This window comes from Chinchilla lanigera, unplaced genomic scaffold (genome assembly GCF_000276665.1).
Source record: "Chinchilla lanigera isolate Chin_1 unplaced genomic scaffold, ChiLan1.0 scaffold00017, whole genome shotgun sequence".
NCBI lineage: Eukaryota > Metazoa > Chordata > Mammalia > Rodentia > Chinchillidae > Chinchilla > Chinchilla lanigera.
In genome coordinates this window covers 16787498-16810738 of record NW_004955418.1, presented here as the reverse complement: position 1 = coordinate 16810738, position 23241 = coordinate 16787498, and the positions used below count along the sequence as shown (strand labels likewise).

Genomic DNA, 23241 nt, shown 5'->3' with positions numbered 1-23241 from the left:
AAAAGAAAAAACTCCCACTGTGTATGTACTACCGTATTATCCATTCATCCCCTATGGACATCTGGGATTGCTTGCAGTGCTTATTTTTTATTTTTTTCCCAGTGTTTAAACTATTGTGGATAATTCTGCTATGGCATTAGCATGCTTATAGATGTATTTCTTTTGGGACTTTGCTTTCAATTCTTCTTTGTGTGTATGCAGAAGAATTTGTAGGTCATATGGTAACTGAATTTTTAATTTCTTTTTTTTTTTGGTACCAGTGTCAAACTCATGATCCTGTGCTTACCAGGCAGGGGCTGTGCCACTGAGCTATATCCCCAGTCCCAAATTTTTAATTTTGTAAGGAACTTCCATACTCTTTTCCATGGTAGCTTTCCTATTGTGCATTCCTATTACATTCCGTGCTCAGGGTTCCACTGTGTTTATATCTTCGTCCACAGTTGTGATTTTCTGATTTTTGTAGTTGCCACCATACTGGATCTTAGATGATAATCTCACTGTAGTTTTGATTTGCAGTTCCATAATGACTGTGATGTTGAGCATCTCCTCTTACACTTCCTGTACTTTGGTTTTAAAACTATTTGTAGAAACAATAATCTCCTACTAAGCAGGTATATTCATATTTTATTTTTTAAAAATCCAAAATATGAAATAGAGCTCATTGTCTGTTTAACATTAAAGAAAATTTTGCAAGTGCATATGAAGGCAAGCATCTATACCCTAAAATCTACCCATTCATTCTCTAGTTTGATGCTTAATTTTGGAGGAAATTTCATTCAGTTGGAAACTGGAGGTCAGTACATTTAGTTAAGATCTGGCCAAATATGGCTATAACTGTCTTAGACTTTTTTTTCCCTATTTGTCCTTATCTTTGTAACTTTCTGTTTGCTGATTATTTTTTCTTCTTGTCCTTTTAAAACTTAATTATATTCTAACTAATAGAAATTTCATCAGAGTCATTTTAGCAAATGAATCAATGGTCACACATCTAAGTGTCCCATATAAGAATGGAAAAAAATGGATAGAAAATAATTTTGGGAGGTAATCATCTAAGTATAAGTTTTCTGAAAACTTCCTCTCAATTTTCTTTTTTCACTTGGAATAACGTATTTGGATAGCTTTTATTTTATTTATTTATTTTTTCCCCATCTTTTTGAGACAGGGTCTTGCTATGCAGTTCAGGCTGGCCCTGAACTCACTTTGTAACCCAGGCTGGTCTTGAACTCACAGCCATCCTCCTGCGTCAGGCTGCTGAGTGCTGGGATTACAAGCATGTACCACCATGCCTGGCTGATAGTTTTCATTTGAATGGTTAATGTTAAAAATAAGATTATTAACTTTTTCATATAGTTGCAAAATTTTCTTTAAAGTTAAACTCGCAACAAATTCTGTTACATATTTAACTTTTTCATTTGGGTTGTGGTTACATAATTGTATGAGTTAAAATATGAATTATGGTTTTAAAAAGTAGAATTGTAGCATGCAGATTTATATGGGTAAAAATATATGTGTATATACATGGAAATATATCTATATCTTTATCTATATATAATGGGAATGTGGTGGTAGGTCTGTGAATATTCAGTTGGAAAACACATAAATAAGCTCACATCCAGCGTATGCCTCCAGTAAGGCTAGGTTCGCGTGATTTTCAGTTGTGTTACAGAGCAGGTTCTAGTAGCTGAGGACCATCCTAGGAATCAAGCAGACTGGTTGAGGACTTCATTTAGTGCTACAGATTTTAATGTTTAAACTTAGACTCTTACAGTTCAGAATTTAACATTGATATTGAGAAACTAAAATGTTTGCAGGTTAAAAGAAAAAAATGATTTGAATGACATATATAGGGAACTGAAGGATGCATTTGACTTTTCAATTTGCTGCTGAAGTTCTATGAATTATTATTATTATTATTGTTGTATTATTTTGTCTTTTTGAGACAGGGTCTTGCTATGCAGTTCAGACTGACCTTGAGCTCGCTTTGTAGCCCAGGCTGGCCTTGAATTTGCAACTATCCTCCTGCCTCAGCCTCCCGAGTGCTGGGATTGCAGGCGTGCCCCACCACACCTGGCTGAAGTTCTGTGAATTATTCAGCCAAGTTTCCCACAGTATCCGTTCAGTCCTTTCAAAGGTGCAGGAGCCCTCCGAGGGCCGGTCCAGCTTCTTTAATAGGATAACAGTAAAGTGCTACCGTGACTGAACCTGCCTAACTTTCTCTTCATGAGCGAATTTTTAAATTGGAAAATGAATGCATGTAGATGCGGAAAAGGGGAGGGAGGGAGGAAGTTCTTGTACCCCAGACCTATTGCCCAGAGTCAGTTATCTGTGACAAATTCTGGCTGCTACTCTCAGAAGGAGATTAGTACACCTCTGAACGTTGCTTGATGAAGATGTAGGACGTGGGAAGTGCTTTCTTGTGAAGAGCATAGGTTGTTTCCTGGCGCTGGAGCGGAGAAGGCAGCACTGACGGTTTGTGGGGGAGGCAGGCAAGGCCTGTGGGAGCCATTCCCGCTGTCCCAGGAAGCCGAGCTAGGGGATCCCCCACCCCGGGGGTGGGGCTGGAACCCAGCCTCTCACATGTGCTGGGCAGATGCTGTCCACTGAGCTACACGCCCAGCCGCTGCTGGACTTCAGAAAGAGCGGGCGAGACTGGAGTCCAGTCGGGAGGCCCCGTCATCAGGCCGCCAACCACGGGAAGGCCGCCCTGGGGTGGGGAGTGGTGTGGCCCTCGCCCCTTATCGTAGCCCACGGCAGTGCATTCAGACCTTTAGTTGCTACAGGGCACCTGCTGATCTTGTTCATGTGCAGACTCGGATTCTGTAGGAGGCCTGGGCTGGAACCTGCGAGTCTGTGTTTTAAATGACCTCACAGTTTGGTGATTGATCCTCTGGGAGGAAGTGGGGATCCGCCACAGCCTGCGGGTTAGGGCTTGGAATTCGACTTGGAGGCCGAGGAGAGGAGAGGAACTCTGTTAGCTCTTAGGGCACAGTCAATGTGGGGTGAGCCACAAGGCCGACTTGTGCTGGTCTGCTCATAGCTGGGGTTCTGTTGGGTCCCCTGCCAAAGTGGGGGACGGTGGATGCTTAGCCAGTGGGGAGAAACCAACTGAGCCAGGAGATCGGGATTAGGAAGCAGGGAGGGAGACGGGTGTGGAGGGTGTGCGGAGAGCTTCCAAGCTACTCTGCACCCAGAGCTCCCTCTTCCCCAACGCTGAGCCTTCGCATTTCTGCTCTGGCCTCACCTGTCACAGCCAAGGCAGAAGGTATGGGTGTGACAGATGCATGGCCTGACCTAGGGCTGCAGGAGACCCTGGTGCTGACCGAGGAGAAGGGAAAATAATTGGCTCTGAGGTACCTTGGTACTGTTCTTTAATTATTCACAGAAGATGACCTCTGACTCCAGCCAAAGTTGTATGAAATTCTGCTTAAAATGATATTAAAGTTGTGTTTGCACAGTAAAGAAAAAACTTGAAAAATGCATAAAATTTCCTAGCAGAGGCAAACCAAAAAAAAAAAAAAATCGCTATTAAAAGAAAATGTCCAAACATTAGGAGGTTTTATTTTCTCCCTCTAGTCCTCGTTTGTGGAAGTTACTGTTTTAAAAAAAAAATTTTTTTTTTTAACCAAATCGAACAAGAAACTTAAATCTACATTCTTAGAGACTCCAGTACTTTTTTCCTCTGGAACATTAGAAAACCTTCAAACAAAACGCAGTGCTGAGATACTTTGCTACCTCTGCTTTCCTTGCAGAAGCACAGTGGCTTGCGCTACAGAAGATCAGTTGGTCACGCTGGCTGGGCTGGCCGCAGGGCGGTAGAATTCTATGGCCTGGCATAGCCAGGAAATGTTTGTCATGAGCAAACAGGAGCTAAAACATCACAATAAACCTATCTCCTGCCATTTTCCCCTCCCCTCTTCTAAAAAAGAGCTAAATAACACAGAGCATCTTAATTCTTTTTAAGTGACATACTTTCTTATTATCTTTAGGGGGTTGAAATTTTGTATATATTGCATCACTTTGGATATTTAGCCCTCTAGTGAAGAGGGACCTGCTTAATAGTCTGGTTAATATTTTACACTTCAGTGTGTTTTCCTGATCAAAGTTTTGAGTGAATAGTTACCATCTGGGTACGTCCGTCTTGTATATGTGAATTTTCTATTGGATAAGTGAGAGACACTGTGTAATGTGTAAGTATTTAAGGTCTAGTGCTTCCAGGAGAAGGATTACTGGGAAAGTGAGACCTGCAGTTTCCTGCTTTTCTGGGAGTAATCCTTCTGTGGATACAGTTGTTAACATTCCTACAATACTTGATACAGTCTTGTGCTTACAGATTCCTGAGTCATGTGACCTCAGATAGTTAGGAATTAAAATATTTGTAAGCGCCTCAAGAATGTAGCTTTGAGCTCTTCCTGTCACAGATGGCCCTTAGCATTTCATAGCCCATATTGAAATGCTGCCGGAGTAGATGAATGTGTGGCAATGAGCTTCCTTGTTCACTTTGCATCGCATTCTCCGCTCTTGGAATTATTCTGTAGTGTGCTGTAATCTCCACTGCGTAAAAACATCCCGGTGTTTGTGACGGGAGTCTTGACACCACGGGAGTGGCAAATGCTGCACGTCAGGGCCCTGTCTCCCCAGGACACGCTGGAGGCACAGGAAGGCAAGCGCTGCAGGGCTCAGCTGCAAGGAGCCCCCAAAGCCTCTGGATTAGTAGTCTGATCCTTCCGGTCTGGTTTGCTTCTGCTAATAGAGGCTGGCTGCAGTTGCCGACCTCATTGGTTTAATGTGTGTGCATTTCACGGCCTCCCCGCTCCTCAGTATCCATGCAGGAATCTGTAAAGCGCTGGATGCAGGCAGGGAACATCAGAAGAAATGGATTGGGACTAGGTAGAGAAGGACCTGAAATTACCCAGAGAGGTAATGTGCGCTGTTAAACTCATGCCAGTTTAATGGCAGGGGTGGAGTGGAATCTGGGTCTCCTAACTGTGCCCCCACACTACACTTGTAGAATTATACTTTAAGGAGTGAGGATTTTCTGTAAGTCTTGGCAGGAATAAGGGCAATCTCTTGGAGCATCAGAATGAGAATCTTGGTTTTGAAACTTACCAGCATCAAGTAATAGGATAGATCTTGGGGGGGGGGTTGTTTAGGGAGCAGGGAGGCGGGTTGGGCGGGTGTTGTAGGCCAACTGAGGGCACTGAGGAGGTGGTGTTTCCCTGACCGTGTAGTAGGAGTTTGATAAGGCACAGAGGAAAAGGGGTTGATAGAGTGGGAAGTAAATTGAAGGGAGCCTAGGAAGGGGTGGTTTGAAAAGGGCTGGGGTGAAGGAAAGGGTGAGCGGGACTGGGTGAGGTGGTTTTGTGTGGGTGGCCCGGTCCTGTAGCACAGCAGGAAATGGTCTTGCTGCCTTCCTGAGGCTGGCTTTGCAGTTGTCAATCTGCATCCTGTTCTGACCTACCCATGCACAAGAGCTTCTGGAGCTGTTCTGCTCCGGCTGCATAGCCCTCTACCCAACGCGCGTCACTGCTCCTTTACTCAGTGGAGTTCAAAGTTGGGAAAGACAGGCAACTGTCACAGAGGGGCGGCGCAGGCAGGGGGAGAAATGTCACAGTTTGACTAATTATTAGGACATGTATTTGGTAAAGTCAAGTGGACATGTATTTGGTAAAGATAGTGGACCCGGAAAAGGGGACAGTGAGGTCTAATAAGAGGTTATTTTTCTTATTCTCTGCTGTGGCAGCAAAGTCTAACGTGCTAATTTGTTACAGGTGCTTTTCAGTGGGAAGAACTGGAAGAAGATATCAGGAAGAAGTTGAAAGATTCTGGAGATGTTTCTAATGTCATTGAGAAAGTTAAGTGTATCTTAAAGACACCAGGAAAGGTAAATTAATTTGTTTGACTCCGGAGTTATAGCTGATATACAGTGATGAGTACATTTAGTTACTAGAAGAGTTAAAGAATACATACATATAAATGTTTTTCTCTGATTATATTTTCCCATTTAAATATTTTAAATAGAAACACATGTTATTTCTCACTTAGATTTTTCTTTTTTCTTTTTTCTTTTTTTTTTCTCTTTTTGAGACAGGGTCTCGCTGTGTAGTTCAGGCTGGCCTTGAGCTCACTTTGTAGCCCAGGCTCGTCTCGAACTCACAAGGATCCCCCTGCCTCAGCCTCCCGAGTGCTGGGATTACAGGTATGAGCCACCATGCCTGGCTATCTCACTTAGATTTTAATTCATGTAAGAATTAAAAGATGTGTGAGTCATGTCTTTAAAATGCTTGTTTGTGAACTCCATCTTCTGGAACATCCTGACGGAGTTCTGGAATACAAGGTCCATGTCAGGAATGAAGGGCTGTTCGACTTTTCCAACTGTAGTTACACTGCTGGGAGGGGATGCTTTCTCATTCTCAGAATTTAAGTCCAAATAGGTGTCAGGAATAGGGCAAGAATTCTGAGAAATATATTTAACCAAGTGGACAGTTAAGTATTCTCTCAAGTATAAATTCAAAATTATAAGCTAAGATCAAGATTATACCTTTTATATAGCCATAAAGTGTGCACATTAGAACTCCAGTTTAGGATTGTAGAGTCTGTGGAGTCTTTAAAAGTAGATTTGTTACATTTTAAGACAATGGTATTGCACAGTTTAGCCAGTATGTTCTTATTTCGGATTGTGTGATAAACACATTGACTGTAATAAAAAGATAAGTGGTATACAATGTGAGAATATGAGTTTACATTAAATTTACAGGAAAGGTAATTCTTTCAATTTGTTTTATACAGATGACTTTATTATAGAGACTAAGTTACATTTTCTAGTTAATAGTTTAAAAATACAAATTGTACTAAATGTAAATTTAATGAAAATTCCCAACTAGTCTTAACTTTTTCAAACAAAGTAACATGGAATTAAGGGATAAGCTCTTTCTTTTGCTTCAGTAACTCGTTGAAGTAGGCATACAAAGCTGTCTAGTCTTCCAGATGTCTAGCAGGACAGTACTCCCTTGCTGGCCAGTTCAACTCAATAATCCTTTTGCAAAACTATGCGCATATACCTCCATGCTGTTTGTCAAAACAGTTAACAGTCTGGTTAACTCATTTATCAGCCATGCATGTCCTGTACACCTGTGTTCTCACCAAATTTCTGCCCTTCTCTATTTTTCTCAAATTTACAGTAGAAAAGACACAGCAATCTGTTTATATAGGTTCATAGTCTCTCATCACTATTTACATCTCTATACACCATATATATTCATAAATATATGTATATAAATATACATCTACATAAGATTCACAATATACCCACTCATAACATTTATATGAATGGAAAGGGCAGGAGTTTTGCTTTAGTTGTAAAGCTGTGCCTTCCCTTGGGTCTGATTCTGTGCGTATTCTTTTGAGTACTGAGAAGGAAGTGGATTCCCCTTGGGGAAGTCTGGGGCCACATGATTTCATGACACTGAACTGAGTATCCCTCTTTTGCACAGGAGGAGGGAAGAGTTCTTCCACTCCGCTTCTGGGCTTTCCTGGGCTTCTGTCCTATCCCCTTGGCTGAGCATGTCACAGAAAGTAGCGCTGAGTGGGAACTCGGGAAGTGTGGATTTACTTTGTGAGTCTGCCACAGGTTTCCTCTGTGGCTGTGAGTGAGTAGGGGCTTTCTGTGGAACAGGGAGGAGCCAGATAGCTCCTAAAGCCCCTGGTAGCTCTCCAGTTCTGTGGTGTGTCTTAGCCGTGACTCTCCTACACAGGCGACAGTCCCTCGTGTGCTGTCCCACAGTTCTCTAGTGTGTGTTGTGACATACTGTGTGTAGGCTCCGAGCACGGACTTTGTGGGACCAGCATTCGGATGGTCCTGGTGTGCCTCTGTGTCTTGCTCACCGATAGCATTCTGGAGTGGTTTTTTTCTCTCTTGAGCAGAAGAATAGAGTCATCCTTTCCCTACAGAGATTTAAAAATTCACACCATAGTAGATTAATTGAGAGTGGGGAGCAGATGGCATTCATTCTTATTGCTAAAGTTCCACGTCTGATTATTTCTTAGGGATCAGGCTTTCTGATCTTCCTACCTGGGCAGGCAGAGGATCAGAGTTCTGACCAGGCCTGAGGTTCTGAGATTCAGCCAGGAAAATGGGTGGAGCCATTAGGAATGAATAAAATAATGATTCCAGAACGAGGGGTTACATATTCCCATAGAAGGGTACAGTCCTGGTGGACCCAGATACTGCTCACAATGACTTACGACTTCTTCAGTGTTGTCCAGGCTTTTTTCTCTTACTCGTTGTAAATAAATCAGGGTCAGTAAATAAGAAAAGAAATGGATGGAGGACGGGAAAAGAAATGGATGGAGGGCGGGAAAAGAAATGGATGGAGGGAGGGAAAAGAAAGGCTGCCCTCAGCTCCTAGAGTTGGACTGAGGGATGTCTAGAGAGGGACCACAGGCAGCATAAGCAGAGCAGCTCAGCCCGAGCGGGACAGAGGCCGTGTCCCTGGAGGCTGCCAGGTGGAGCAAGCAGGAGGGACGAGATAGGAAGATAGAGGTGTTTGCAGAGACCTGGGCGGCTTTCTGTAGGTGTCAGTGTCTCTCCTGTGGGTAGAAAGCATACTTGGAATGATAAAATCGGCAGTTGAGATGGAGAAGAGCCGACTTACTGTCACACTCAGGCATTTTGTTTGTGTTCACTCCTTTAGGAGAAAATGGTGAGCTCCTTGGCAGTAGAAGGACATGTGCAATAAGGGGATAATGTATTCTTCTTAATTGCATATTACTTTTTCCACCTGTGCTCTTTTTTAATGAAAAAATCAGATAGGATAGCCTGGCAAGGTGGCATACACAGTCCTAGCACTCTGAGAGGCTGAGGCAGGAAGATCGCAAGTTCAAGTGCACATAACTTGGCAACTTAGGGAGATCCTGTCTCAAAATAGAAAATAAAATGGGCTAGGGAAGGTAGCTCAGTGCAAAAGCCCTGGTTTCAGTCCCAGTCCCCACCCACAAAGGAATCAGAAGGCACATAAGCATGTATTTGTATTCATGAGTTTGGACTTGTTTCCAGCTCATCAGCTGCACAGCTGAGTTTTCGCTTGGTCAGTTCCCATGCCACCACAAACGTTAGGGGGCAAAGACTGACCGTGGCAGCTGTGGGACCAGAGGGTTAGATCCCTCGAAAGCTCCCATCACATTCGCCATTGGGTAGGATCATTATTTCTTCAAAGATTTACAGTTTTCCAGATTTTCACACCAGCCCCTGCAATGAACAATTTCCCCTTGTGTCTGTGTTTTTTTCTTATAGATTAATTGCCTAAGGAATTGCAAAACTTACCAAGCCAGAAAACCTCTGTGGTTTTATAACACATCCCTCAAGTTTTTCCTAAATAAACCAATGCTTGCTGATGTTGTCTTCGAAATACAAGGTATGGGTCAACTTTCGCTAATTTCCTTACGCATTTTTACTTGTTGTTTTCCTCACTTTCTGTTTCAGGCTTACCTAGGGTGAAGGAAGGATGGCTGCCTAATGCAAGACAGATTCACAGCACCCCAATTTCAGCAAAATCCAGAGAAATGTAACATTTTATTATAACAAGTTATTTACATTTTTCCCAGTATTTCCACCCTTCCCTTACTGTATACTTCGTTAATTTGGGGGGATCAGCAAGGGATGGGGTGATCTGTCATATATATTTTTGTGTATTTTGTGAAGATTCTAGTTTTTTATTTGTCTGAAAATAGCTCCTTTAAAATTCTTTTACCACTGGCTTATTTTGTTCATCGCTCTTTATTTGAGTGAAAGAAACTGAGTTGAGGGTCATGCCTGGCCTACACCAGGTGCCCACAGATATTGCTACATTTATTTCTCACAGTGAGCACTCAGAATTGTTATCACCAGAGCAACTGAAAGCTGCATTTATCTCCGTGGGAAAGTACTGCTAATTTTAGTAAAGATGAGCTGTGGCAATGGCCATTATTGATTACTCACATAGATAATTCTGTCACTTTAGTACACTGAAAGCGTAATCTTAAAAATGAGTTCTAAGGGCTGGGAATATAGCTCAGCAGCTCAAGCGCCTGATGAGCAAGCGCAAAGTCACAAGTTCAATTCCCAGTACCAAAAAAAAAAAAAAAAAAAAAAAAGAGTTCTGAGATACCTTTACTTATGCATGAAAGACAGAATAGTTGCAATAAAATTAAGTAGAATTTTAGAGAGACTGTTAGAAAGAAGATATAATTCTAGTTTTATGGTAGAAATGTACAGCAGGTAACATAGTCATTTACTTTTAAATGTTTTTCCCCAGAAAGGTTCATTTTACTTTTACCTTTGGTCACTTTCCAAGACAAACAGTGAATTGGGAACTTTCCAAAGTACCTTCCAGAGCTACTGTCAGCACCTTATGCAGTGTGACCCTAGGACACTCAAGATGGGACAGTATGAGTGACCTTGAAATATATATTTTAAAAAATGGAGAGGAAAAAAGCTAAAAAGAAATTACACTTTCTGTAACCCTCTCATCATGTTAGAGAAACCTAAAACTGACTCTGACTCAACTCATAATGCAATTACACCTTGATTTATTAGATGCAAAAATAAAACTCCAAAATGTAGATCTAAAGCCAGCTTCCATAAATTATTCATTATAGGTGGAGTAAGTCTTGTCAGCGAGAAAGGCCCTGGTGATTACAGAATTTCCTCATTAGCTTCTCGGGGAAAAAATCCCTGCTGCTGAAAGTGATTACAAAAAGTACTTGGTATGGTCTGTCCATATAGAAGAAATAAAGGAGATACAATTTTGTAGCAGTCACCTAACAATGCTTCGCATTCCAACAGAAAAGACTACACTCATTGTTGAGAAGAAATATGATTCATAAATAAAATAAGTATTTCTATCTTTCCAAAATGAATCTTTAAAAAAGTTCCATTTTAGAAAGTTGAAGTAACCGTGTCTATCTTCTGAAAGAAGTGACTGGTGCCCCTGAAGATGGCAGAGTACTCTTTTCCTGGTGACTTCCTGCGGAAGGGGTGGGCCAGTCTTCAGTCCACGTGACTTCCTGGGGCGGGCCATCAGTCCTGCAGCTGCCATGTTTTGGGGTTAACTGGACTCTCGAGTAGACTCCCAAGAGCTGAGGACAGGGTAGTGATAAACCATTACAGGGCCTAGATGACAGTTCAGGGCAGTCTTTTGATACTGCGAAAGGAAGTAGTGACCCGAAAGCCTTGTGGGGAATGTACGAGAGCAGCGTCCCGGCTCTTTTGCCTGGCAGAGGAGCAGGAGCCGTGCTTTCCCCTTCGGCGAAGGTGGCGGAGTCCATCAGATCCGCCCAGCTGTGGCTCTCCGGGAGAGGCTCTGCTGTCCTCCCGAGCCCAGGTGAAAGCCTCCTCTTACCACTCCACAGCATTTGATATCATCAGTCATAGTACAGTCGAAGAGGTATTTATGTCTTCAGTCACAATCCAGTTCCACCCCTCAGATGCTGTGGTCTTTTTTTGTTTTTGTCACCTAGGTCTGCTTGATTGAGGGTTTTGATGTTTTCAAACCCCGCAGTCATTTAGTATCTTGGGTTTATTTCCCAGTGAGTAACTCAGTCATGTGCAGTGTGTGTGTGTGTTTGTGTGTGTGTGAAAATTATGAAAGAAAGCGATAGCTCCAGTTTCGGAGAAAATACAACAATTCCACTGAGGGAGGATCTGTTGTTACATCATTGTGTCCGCTATGGTCCCCACAATAGTGACTACCTTTAATAAGTAACTTTTGGTAATGAGATGAATGGTCCTGGAATTGGGAGTCAGAATCTGAAGCATAAATGCTCTTTGAGAAGGCTCTGCCTAGCAACGGGCCCACTAGAGCAGCAGGCTTGTACCTGCCAGGGGATGTTAGTTGTGGAGCATAGTTTGAGAGCAGCCTCCCAAGCAAATTAATGTCAATTTGTGGCCCCGTTGTAGATTCATGGATTTGGGAGTGACTCCCATGCCCACCTTTTCTTTCTTGTGCTCTAACATAGCTGCTAAATGTGCATAGCAGACAGCAGTACCTGCTTATAGTTGGCATAGGATGCATTGACACCAAGCGTTGTCAGTGTAGCCTGCTGAAGTGGTTTTCAACAGGAATGAATGCACAGCGCATGTTACCTGTTCTGTTAAGAGAAGGGAGAGCACCACTTCTCAGAGTTCTGCTTTCTTCTGTTATTTCACCTCCTGACATTTTGCTGGCATCCGTGCACACCCCACAGGGTCAGGAAGGCCGAGTCAGGAAGGATTAGCAGGTTCCCTGTCTTGAGAATGTGCAGTGGCTGCTGTGGGGCTTTTTGTAGCCTTCCCCACGCAAAATCCAAGTTGAGAGCAGAGGGGTAGGGATGGATGGAGGTGGATCTGGCTGCAGTTTCTCTGCTGTCAGCTGCAGGGGAGGCCAGGTGGGAAGGTGGAGGAGCATTGGGATCCTGAGCCTGGGATCAGGAGTCCCAGCTCCCACTTTGGCTTTTTTTTGTTTTGCTTCATTTTCTGAGACAGGGTCTTGCTATATAGTCCAGGCTGGACTCAGGACTCCAGGATTCCTCCTGCCTCAGCCTCCTGAGTGCTGGAATTACAGAGGTACCCACCATGCCCAGCCCACATTGGCTTTGCATCTCAAATGTGGGTCATTGGGCAGGTCACTTGCCCGGTCTGGTCTGGTCTTTCCCATTGTCTCATTTACGATGCAAAGACGGTGAAGCACACAGGTCTGAAAGACCCTTTTTAGTGGTGGAGTTGTGTGACTCGCTAGTGGCCATCCTTTTGTTCTCTTAGCACCTACAGGTAGTAATGAGGGTACTATGGAGAAATTCTGATTTGGAAGTTGAGTGAATCTTACTCCTTTTCAAGGGTAAATATGTGTCCATCATCCTGCTGTATGGAATGAAGTGTGGGCACATTGGCAGCTGGCTTACCTTCCCCCAGCGGTGCAGTGAGAAGTAGAAAACCGGAGGAATGAACATGATTCAGACATGAGGGAGGAGCAGAGGACTTAGAGAAACCGCTTGCCTGCTTCATGTCCCTGAGTTTATCATTCCATTCTGATTATGAAACGCATAGATGATTGCTATAGAACACTGTCCACATAATGAGCTCATTTATAGAAAATGTGTCTGTTTTGGTCATAAATGTAAAAAAAGGGTCAGCAAGGATATAGACATATGATGAGCAGTAGTTATATTTAGAAAATGAAATGGGCATGGTAATGATTAGGAAAAACGCTGTAAGCACTTACCGTAGGATAGTTAAGATGATATATAAAGTGCAAAAAAATCTTGTAATTCTGTTCTCCAGTGATATCCAGTAGTTGAGTTTTGGCATATTTGCTAATTTTCCTCTACTTAAAAGGGACTGGAAAAAAAAGAGCAGCTGGGAGCTGGTGTGTTCTGTAATCCCAGCACTCTGGGAGACTGAGATAGGAGAATCACAGTTTAGGTCCAGCTTGGGCAACTTAGTGAGACACTGTCTCAAAATTTAAACAAATGAACAAATGAACAAGCAACCAAATGGGGCTGGGGGTGTAGTCCAGTGTAAAGGAGGTGGATTCAATCCTAGTACCAAAAAACAAAACAAACAAAAAGTGGAGGGGACTAGGTAAGAAATGCTGTTTTTCTAATTGAATATCCTTTAGTTTTAAACTTGCGTCATAATCATTTTGCATAGTATTAAAAACTTAACATTTCAAATGTCATGTGATTATATCTTTTTTTATAAATTGAGGTGTATCTTAAATTTGCAGTATTACAAATAACGTTGCATTGGAAGATTCAGTGTAAATATTTCACTCTGATATCAGGAGTACTTCCTCGGTTAGATTGTTAATCAAAGGATATAAACATCTGTAAGATTCAGTATTTGCTATTAGATTGTATGTCTCCCAAAACACCATTTTACATCCCTACTGGCAGTGTATGAGAGTGCTATTTTAATACTTTCTTAGCATTAAGTACGCTTATATCTTCATTGTTTTCCTTTTTGTGGGGTTTATTGGTATATGTTTGCAATCCAGAATACTTGCGTCCATTTGGGGGAGTTGGTACATACGTGCTATGTCCTGATCAGTTTTGATCGCCTTCCCTTTCCCATTCTCTCCTCTCCCCACTTTGCTTGAAATTTAATGTGTTTTATAATATTCTAATCTACAATCAAAAGTCTAGATTATACAAATTAAAAGCCAAATCTGTTCTGATCTCTTCAACCTTTTGGTATTGAGAAATTTTTATGCCAGTTGTTCCATTATTTTTAAAATTCTTCTTATTATTTTTTTTCGATTCCCCTGTGCTCTCCTCCCCCCAGCAGTCAGCTGTGACCCTCAAAGAGCAGGGCGGGGGAGGGGCAGGAGGCCCTGGGTCTCCCTGGGGGTCCTGCCTCCCACAGGCCTTTGCAGCTGGGCGGGGACTGGGACCAGGGGCTGAGCGAGTGGTCTGTGGGCCACAGATAGTGCCCCGCCCCCAAGCTTCCGGAAAGTCTCCCCAGGCAGGAATGCGTGCCCTCTCCCCACTCCAGCTGGGAAGGTCCGGGTCAGGTCAAGGTCAGGGTCAGATCTGGATTGATCTGGATCAAGGTCAGGGTCAGATCTGGGTTGGGCCCCTCCATCTCCTCACCTGAGCCTGGGCCCTGCACCTCCTCGGTCCTGCTCCTCTCCCTCCCTCCCCACTGTCCCTCTAGGCTCTGGGTTCTGGGCTGGGATTCCCCCAGCTGAGGCTGAGGCAGGCCCCTCTCCCTCCTAGGTCGCCCCTTTTTCACAGTCCTCCCCGCCCTCTGAAACACTCGCTGTGCTGAGAACCTTGAAGGCTGGGCTCCTTCCGGAGCCCCTCACTTCTGTCCTCTCCCCCTGCCACCCGTGCCAGCGCATGTGCAGTGTCCCCTACCCCCTCGACCGCATCCCCACCTTCTGGGACCTCCGCCCCTGCCTGGGCCTGGGGCTCCAGAGACCCTTGGTCCTGGGGACAGGAAGGAGGCCAAGGGGACAGCTAGGACCAGGACCACTCCCTTCCCCATTCCACCCGAGAAGCGCCCACACAGGGGCTGCCTTTTTCTTCCTTTTCCTATTTTTTGGTGTTGCATGGGGGATTGAACCCAGAGCCTTCCCACTGTGCTCCATCCCCAGCCCTTTTATTTGGTGTTTTGTGACGGGGCCTCACTAAGTCACTGTGTAGCCCAGGCTGTGCTGGAACTCAGAAATTCTCGGCCTCAGCCTCCCGGGGGAGGTGTTTAGACACATGCTACAGAGCAAGCCGGCCGGGGGCAGCAGGCAGGGCTCAGTCTCTGACCACCAGCATGGCGTGCGACTCCTCGGTGATCTCCAGCAGCGTGTGCATGTCGGGCCTCCTGGCAAGCAGCAGGTCGCCGGCATTGCCCCACTGGGCCCGGGCACCATCCCCGTGGAGTGGAGCTGCTGTGCTGCACCCTCGCAGATCTTGACGTGGAAGGTGAAGGGCAGCACCTTGTATACTTTTTTTTTTTTTTTTTTTTGAGACAGGGTCTCTCTATGCAGTTCAGGTTGACCTTGACCTCACTTTGTAGCCCATGCTGGCCTCGAACTCTAAATGACCCTCCTGCCTCAGCCTCCCGAGTGCTGGGATTCTAGGCATGGGCCGCCACAACCAGCCTGCAGTTATTGTTAATATAGCATGTATAATATAGTAGTTGTCCTGATTCTAGCAGCATTCCATAGGGATCATGTGTGTAACGTACAGTACTGAACAGTGCTGTGTTTGGGTGTGGTATTCCAGCACTGGCCTGATATTTCGGGATTGTCACTTACAGCCCTTGTTGACCAGTGATGGCGGAGCAGAGATCTGCACCCAACTCCAACATGCACAGCAAAGAAAGCGCTTAAGAGGTCCGGCTAGCGCAGCTGGAACAGTTCGATTGATTTTGCAATGGTTTAGTCATAGCTGTTGCTCCCTTTTAAAATGTCAGCGTGTGTTCTCCCAGGAACCCTGTTTTATTTCCTTGTCATCATCGGACAGTTTATACTGGGTACTGAAGATTTTTTCTTTTAACTTACTTGTATTAGTGCATTTCAGATACACACAACGATAACATTCATCGTGGGGCATTTTGAACCTGGACATGGTATATCTTCCCGCTTTCTTCCCGTTCCCCTCCGCTCCCTTCAGCCCCTCTTCCTCTCCTTATTTACAGAAGCTTTGTTTCCATTTTTCCTTTCTATTCTCTTTTCTCCTTGTCCCTTCTTTCCTTCCCCCACTCCCATGTTCTCTTTCTCATTTGAACATTCTCTTCCTATTACTCAATATCTGTCATGCGTTTTGGTCTTTATTTACACTTTCAGTTTCTCACACCAGAGAAACAATAAGGTATTTAAATGTGTGTATCTGATTTATGTCACTTAGAGAGGTGCTGAAGATTAACTGTTGACGTCATACTGATGCCTCTCAGTGTGACCACATTTGGGCCTATGGCTTCTAGCTATAGTTAAATTATTAATAGGAGCCACATTTTTTTTTTATTTTTTATTTTTTTGGTACCGGGAGTTGAACTCAGGACCTCGCACTTGCCAGGCAAGCAGTTGTGCTGCTGAGCTATATCCCCAGCCCAGGAGCCGCATTTTAATGTCACTATGAAAAACTGTTTAATGTCTTAATTAAAATGTCTTACATCAAGAACGGAGAGGGGGCTGGGTGTGGTGGTGCACACCTGTAATCCCAGCACTTGGGAGGCTGAGACAGGAAGATCCTTGTTAGTTTGAGACCAGCCTGGGCTACAAAATGAGTTTAAGGCCAGCCTGAACTGCCTAGTGAGACCCTGTCTCAAAAAGACAAAAAAAAAAACAAAAAAACCTCAGATCCTCTGAGTAATGCCTGGATAATAACCCATCTCAAATCTTATACAGTTTTGTAAAGTTACAATGAAGTCTTAAACTTTTAAATTTTTCAGGATACAGTTTTCCTAAAATATAGATTAGTGAAAAATACATATTCTGAAAGACTCATATTTGTGAAATAATTCACAGTTGAGTGTAACTTTGGAATCCTTCATATAAATTTATGAGAGGTAACAAGAAAGATAATTTTAAAATTAAATACTTATTTAAATGCAGTTTTTTCCCTTCATGCAATAATAGTAAATCTGAAGTCCCATGGAATGGTGTAACCTCTTCACTCTGGTTTTGGTTTTTTTTTGGTCTTTTTCTCTTTTTTTGGAGATAGGGTCTTGATATGCAGTTCAGGCTGGCCTTGAGCTCACTTTGTAGCCCAGGCTGGCCTTGAACTGGCAGTGATCCTCCTGCCTCAGCTTCCCAACCGCTGGGATTACAGGCGTGCGCCACCATGCCCAGCTTCACTCTGGTTTTGAACGTAAATACCACTCACCTTCGCACAAGGCTAGAAGAAATGCCGAGGAGAACAGGGGCTCTGGGGAAACTTGGAGCAGAGCTGATGCACTGGTAGGCGTTGGTGAGGCTGGAAAGACCAGCTGGGACCTTTGTTTGGGTGCACACTTATTGTCTCTGGAGACTTGGCTGCGTCACTTTCTAATCCTTTACAAGTGACCAAAAATACCAAGGGGATAATAGGTGTGCGTGGAAGTTGATGAGTAACCTTGACGCTGTAGCAGAAATTTCCCATTTAATGGGGAGCATGTGTTCCTCACCTATAAAATGGGGATCCTCTTTTCTGCCGGGTCCCTGGGGACAAGGCTGGAGATGGCGCGTGCAGAGGACTAGCGGCGCCTGACCTGCACCTGTGCCCCTGTCCTGTGGGGGCAGTCGACACCATCGGATTCCTGGACTTCTTCCTGTTGAAGGTTCCAGGTGGTCACAGACAACCAGCTGGAGCTGACTGGAATGTAAAACCCTATTGCGGGAAACTGTCCCTGTAATAGCCTTCAGATACGGAGATTTTCACTGCCACCTGCAATCTGTTTGGATTTGTTCTTTTTTTTAAGTTACTGTAGCAGTTCATGACTAAAGTAAGTCTTAGTAAATGCTTAGGCATGATATAGAAAGATAGGAGTTTCCTGTCTTTGAATCTGTGTCACATGAAAAGATCTTTTAAGAAGTTCTTTTCCTGTTTCCTTACTCGGTGTATGTTCTAAATCTCTCTCAAGGGCGTCACTCCCTTTAGCTCTTGCCGCCTTTCTGAATCAGTTTGAGGGAACTCAGACCGTCTACGCTGTACCCAGATACATATCCTTTTTTCAGCATGAAATCAAACATAATTCTAAAAACTTCACCTTTGAAACCTGAAATGTATATGAAGACATGACAAATGCACACATTTTAATACGTGAATCTATGTAAAGTGACTATAAAACTTGGGCTTTTAACTTTTGTTTCACTCCTAATGTTCTTTTTCTCAGAAAATGTTCTTAAAACATCACATGAATACTACAAAGAAAAAATAGTTTGGCCTTAACAATTTCATGGTACATATTTATGTTTTAACTAGAAAACTGGTGTTTTTCCCCACTAAGTATCCTGTTGCTAGTTTGCACCAAAACACTGGCTTACATTCTTTCAGCAACTGTTTTTATTTGCAATGTTAAAAAGTGTAACCATACTGGGGCTTTTGTATTACATTTCACAGCACAACAATTTATAACTCTAAAGTAGTAAAGAGCTAAGTAACGGAAGTTGCTGTCTTCCTAACAGGAAGTATAAAGGTTTTCCAGACGAAGTTCTCTGCTTAACATGATCTTAACAATGCCTCAGGGTAGTGAGTGTTTTGTTGCTGGTTTGTAACACTGTTGTAATATCACCAACAGAAGTATCTGTTCAAACGTCAAGGTCTGCTTATCAAATTCCACCCCCACCTACTATCTACTTGGTAGTTTGAGTCAAAAGTCTTAACGGACACAATGGATCATCTAGTATGTTTAAGCTTTGCTTTTCGTTTTTTTTTTTTTTTCTTTTTCTTTTTTTAAATAATGCCCCATTTATCTTGAATATTTTAAAACCTTATTAACTGCTGTCTACAGGTACTTTCTGCGTGCTGTCATTATGGGGCTGATCCCCTTGGTGGGTGGCCAGTGTTACACGGAGGCCTGGAGGGAGGGCAGAGGAGGGGGATGCTCGCTGCTAGGTGACCTCTGCTGGGCAGGGTGGCTGCTCCTCGAAGCTGCTTTCTGGCCTTTTGGGCCATGTGGCTCTGCACATCCCAGAGCCAGCCACTGGGCACAGCTGCCCACGTCAGGGTTGCTTCGGGGTCTTGAAGGACCATTGGCTTTAGTGTGAGCCGCTGGGCTTAAGTGGAGCTCTTCTTCCCTGAACCAAGAGAGGTTTTGCTGGGGTTTGATTTGTTTTCGGTTTTTTGGTACCAGGAATTGAACTCAGGATCTTGTGCCTGCCAGGCAGGCGCCGTGCCACTGAGCCCTGCTTGGGTTTGAAAGAGACAGAGAGCACAGTAATTGTGAATATTTTAGGGGAGTCTGCATAGCCAATACGTTTGAGATTTTAGGGACATGGAGGCCAATTTGTGGGCAGAGAGGAGGGCTTTGGTTCACTGAGTCGCTTTCCGGGAGGGGACAGCCTTGTCACGCCCCTGCTGGTGCATCCTTTCCCAAGCCCGAGTAGCTTTGCTTTCCTTGTCTTTGTATCTTTGACTCCAAGCCCGATAGTCTGTGCAGCGGGTGCTCCATCGTGACCTGGCACGGATCCAGGCTGACCGGAAGTATGGCCGGCAGTGTGGCTGCTTAGGGAGGAACTGCTTCCTCACCTCGTGAGGCCCAGGCCCGGTGTCCCTGTCTGGCACTTTATTGTGCCATAGTACGGTAGCTGGAGAGCTTAGCTTTCCCAAGAGAGTCAGTTCAGTTTAGAGAGCTTCAGTGTGGGGTGTGGGGTTAGGAACCTCAGAGATTCAGAGGCCTGGCCCTCCTGGAAGAGAGCAGTTTTCATGTGGAAGAGAGTGAATTTTCTCGGGCCGCAGTGTGTGGGGAAACAGCAGGGACCGAGGTCCTCTCTCTCCTTCCACTCTTTTCTAAGATGTGAAAGGCTCTCCTCAGCGCCACAAGAGTTCTCTTGCTGCTCCTCCTGTGAGGTGTGGACTGCTGGTGGCTTACTCCTCACAGCTTCCTATTTCTGTTACAGGGAAGCATGGCGTTTTAGTCACTTCTCATTCTCGGGGCACAATACGTGATACCCACACCTTGAAGTGAGGAAGGTTTATTTTGGCACATGTTCTTGGTGCCTGGTTGGCCAGCTCCGAGGCAGGAAGGCCTGGCCTGATGGAAGGCCCAGGGCAGAGCAAAGCTGCTCACATGGGGGCAGCCAGGAAGCAAAGAGATCAGGGGGAGCTGGGAAGGGAGAAGCACCCTTCCTGGTCACACCGCCGTGACCCACCTCTTCTGAGCAGACCTGCCGCCTGACAAGTCAGCTCTACGCCCCTAGTCTGGTCACCTTTCAAAAGACCTGCCTCTGAGTGCACGAGGCTTTGGGGGAAATTTTAGGTGTAAACCACCCTGACCAAGACCGTTCTGTCACTCTGGCCAGGAGGGAGTCATAAGTTGTTTTCTCAGGAGGAACACGGGCGGCAGTGGTGGTATTTCAAGACAATTAGAGAGGAGAGATGTTTTATTATGAAAATATAAACCAAAATATACTATTTCAGTGTTTCTGCCCTTCAAGAAATGTACGTTAAATAACAAATGGTCGCCCGATCTGCACATGGTTAGATCCAGAGCCAACTTCTGAACCCTCTTTATTGTTCACCTTCAAACCGAGGAGTCTCAGGAGTGACGCCGGTCACCACCCAAAACTTACCAAGTTTCGCCTGTGAGCTGAGCTGTGCCTGATGCAGTACCATGCCAGGGACTTGCCAGCGCAGTAACTCTGCACGTCGACCTTACCTGCCTTTGTTTCCCTTTTGCACCTTCAGGTACAACAGTGCCAGCCCACAGGGCCATCCTGGTGGCCCGCTGTGAAGTGATGGCGGCCATGTTTAATGGGAATTACATGGAAGCAAAGAGTGTCCTGATTCCCGTTTACGGCGTTTCCAAAGAGACGTTCTTGTCCTTTTTAGAGTACCTGTACACAGACTCCTGTTGCCCAGGTGAGCAGTATTCTGTGTAACACCTCACAGCTCTTTCTGTTGTCGATGCTCATTTTGGTAAGTTGCTTCCTGCAACATCTGTTTGCATCTAACACCTATCAGAGTTGCCATCGTGGCGGGTGCTGACCGGCGGGAGGTGGTGTTGGGACAACAGTGAGTTCTCAGTTAGCTCAAGTAAAGAGCCATGATTAGGAGGCTCTCCGGCCCTAGTGTAAGTGCACACGCATGCCCCGTCCGGCACCCACATGTGGTGACCCCTGTGGGCACCCCAACAGTAGAGGTGTTTGGGGCTCCCAGTGGCTAATTCTAGAGACTGGAGAAGCCGGCTTCTGGGAGCACAAGGATCTTCTGGCTTCCACTGGGTTGGATAACTGCTCTCATGTCTCAGTTCTGACTGAGATGTTTTTAAGGGCTTTCTATGTGCAGATACACCCTTGTCTCCTTCCGGTCAGAGTTTATGGGATTTCTAAAGGCTCCTTCTGACCTGTAAAATCTGATTGTTATTATACTGACTTCGGAAGACTTTTGGATCTATTTCCACATTCACTGACCGAAGACTATCTTTGACCAGGAACCAGCCATCTGTCATAGCCACAGGTGGGAACAGATCTTGCACATTTCCTTTAGCTGAATGCTCCCTGGAGAAATAGCAAAATCCTTCCAGCAGGCACAAGGCCTTGTGATGCAGGCAAGAAAGCCCTTTCATTATGCTTCACCCTTTGGCCGCCAGGTGGCTCCGGTCACAAACACAGCTGGAGTATGTCCCATGTAGATTATCTACCTAGGCCCAGAGGCTGACACCTTGTTACAAAACCTGACCCACACCCTAGCACACATAAAAAGAAGACATATTTCAGACCATGCCTCTTTTCAGATTCACTGCTTTCATTTTTCAACTGGCAAGATTTCCTGCATGTGTTACTGCAATAAGCAGTGAAAGGTTTCTGAAGTTTTAAAAAAGAATATTCCTTTTAAGCTGCATTAATCCTGGTCTTGCAGCTAGCCAGAGTATTTTGGAGCCAGATGTTACTGTCAGTGTTAAAGATTAGCTTTTTCTCTTTCATTTAACAAAAATGAAAGCTTAAGTTCTTAATGGAAATAAATGTATATTATTTCAGTATTCATAAATTTGCATGTTAAGTAAAAGATCGAGAGGCCTGGGGATATAGCTCAGTGGCACGAGTGCCTGCCTGGCAAGCCTAAGGTCCTGAGTTTGATTCCTGATACAAAGGAAAAAAAAAAAAAGATGGAGCAGATTTGAAATAATAGGAAAATTTTGTTTCTCAATCATCATCATGTCATGTGAGTAACTAAACCTGCTTATTTTAGGTTTACCTTGTTGATTAGGAAAAAGTGCCTAGAAAAGCAATAAATACACAACAAAGTACTTTTAAAGTTGGTAAAAATTATAATGGGAGAAATCAATCAAAACGGCTGGGTGTGGTGGTTCACGCCTGTAATCCTAGCACTTGGGAGGCTGAGGCAGGAGGATCTTTGCAAGTTTTAGGCCAGGTTGGGCTACAAAGTGAGCTCAAGGCGAGCCTGAACTGCATAGTGAGTCCCTGTCTCCAAAAAAAAAAAAAATTAATCAAAATGAACAAAGAAGCCAGGAGTGGTGGCGCACACCTGTAATCCCAGCCCTCAGGAGGCTGAGGCAGGAAGATCATTGCAAGTTTTAGGCCAGGTTGGGCTACAAAGTGAGCTCAAGGCGAGCCTGAACTGCATAGTGAGTCCCTGTCTCCAAAAAAAAAAAAAATTAATCTAAATGAACAAAGAAGCCAGGAGTGGTGGCGCACACCTGTAATCCCAGCCCTCAGGAGGCTGAGGCAGGAAGATCATTGCAAGTTCAATGCCAGCCTGGGCTACAGAGTGAGCTCAAGGCCAGCCTGAACTGCACTGCAAGACCCTGTCTCAAAAAGACAGACAGCCCCCAACCCCAACAAAACAAAAAATGAAACAAAACCAAAAAATGAACAAAGAGTTAAGCCCAACAGTGGGATATATGCATTGGGAAAGTTACAGAACGTTTGTTATGTTAACTGCTTGCCATATACAGTATTCTTGGTCCCACTGCTGCAAAAGAATGTGAGGAATTTGGGGGAGTGTAAGAAAGAACTGCATGGAAAAGCAGACTTCTGCACAAGTGTATAAAAAAAAAAAAGGAAAAATGTAGGCGGTTGCCAGAGCTGAGAGCAGGGGAAAGTGGAGAGCTGCCCAGTGGTTGTAGGCTCC

The 23241-nt window shown here is 44.5% G+C and overlaps 1 protein-coding gene across 1 annotated transcript in view; it reads left to right on the top strand.

Annotated features, from left to right (window-relative positions):
* Rhobtb3 (Rho-related BTB domain containing 3) overlaps positions 1 to 23241 on the top strand; it is a gene marked incomplete at its 5' end in the record, with an annotated part of 66985 nt that overhangs the window by 28609 nt on the left and 15135 nt on the right. Inside the window, 3 exon segments of the mRNA XM_013512974.1 lie at positions 5769 to 5881; positions 9290 to 9410; positions 20836 to 21009. Of these exon segments, the coding sequence (XP_013368428.1) occupies positions 5769 to 5881; positions 9290 to 9410; positions 20836 to 21009 (408 nt within the window).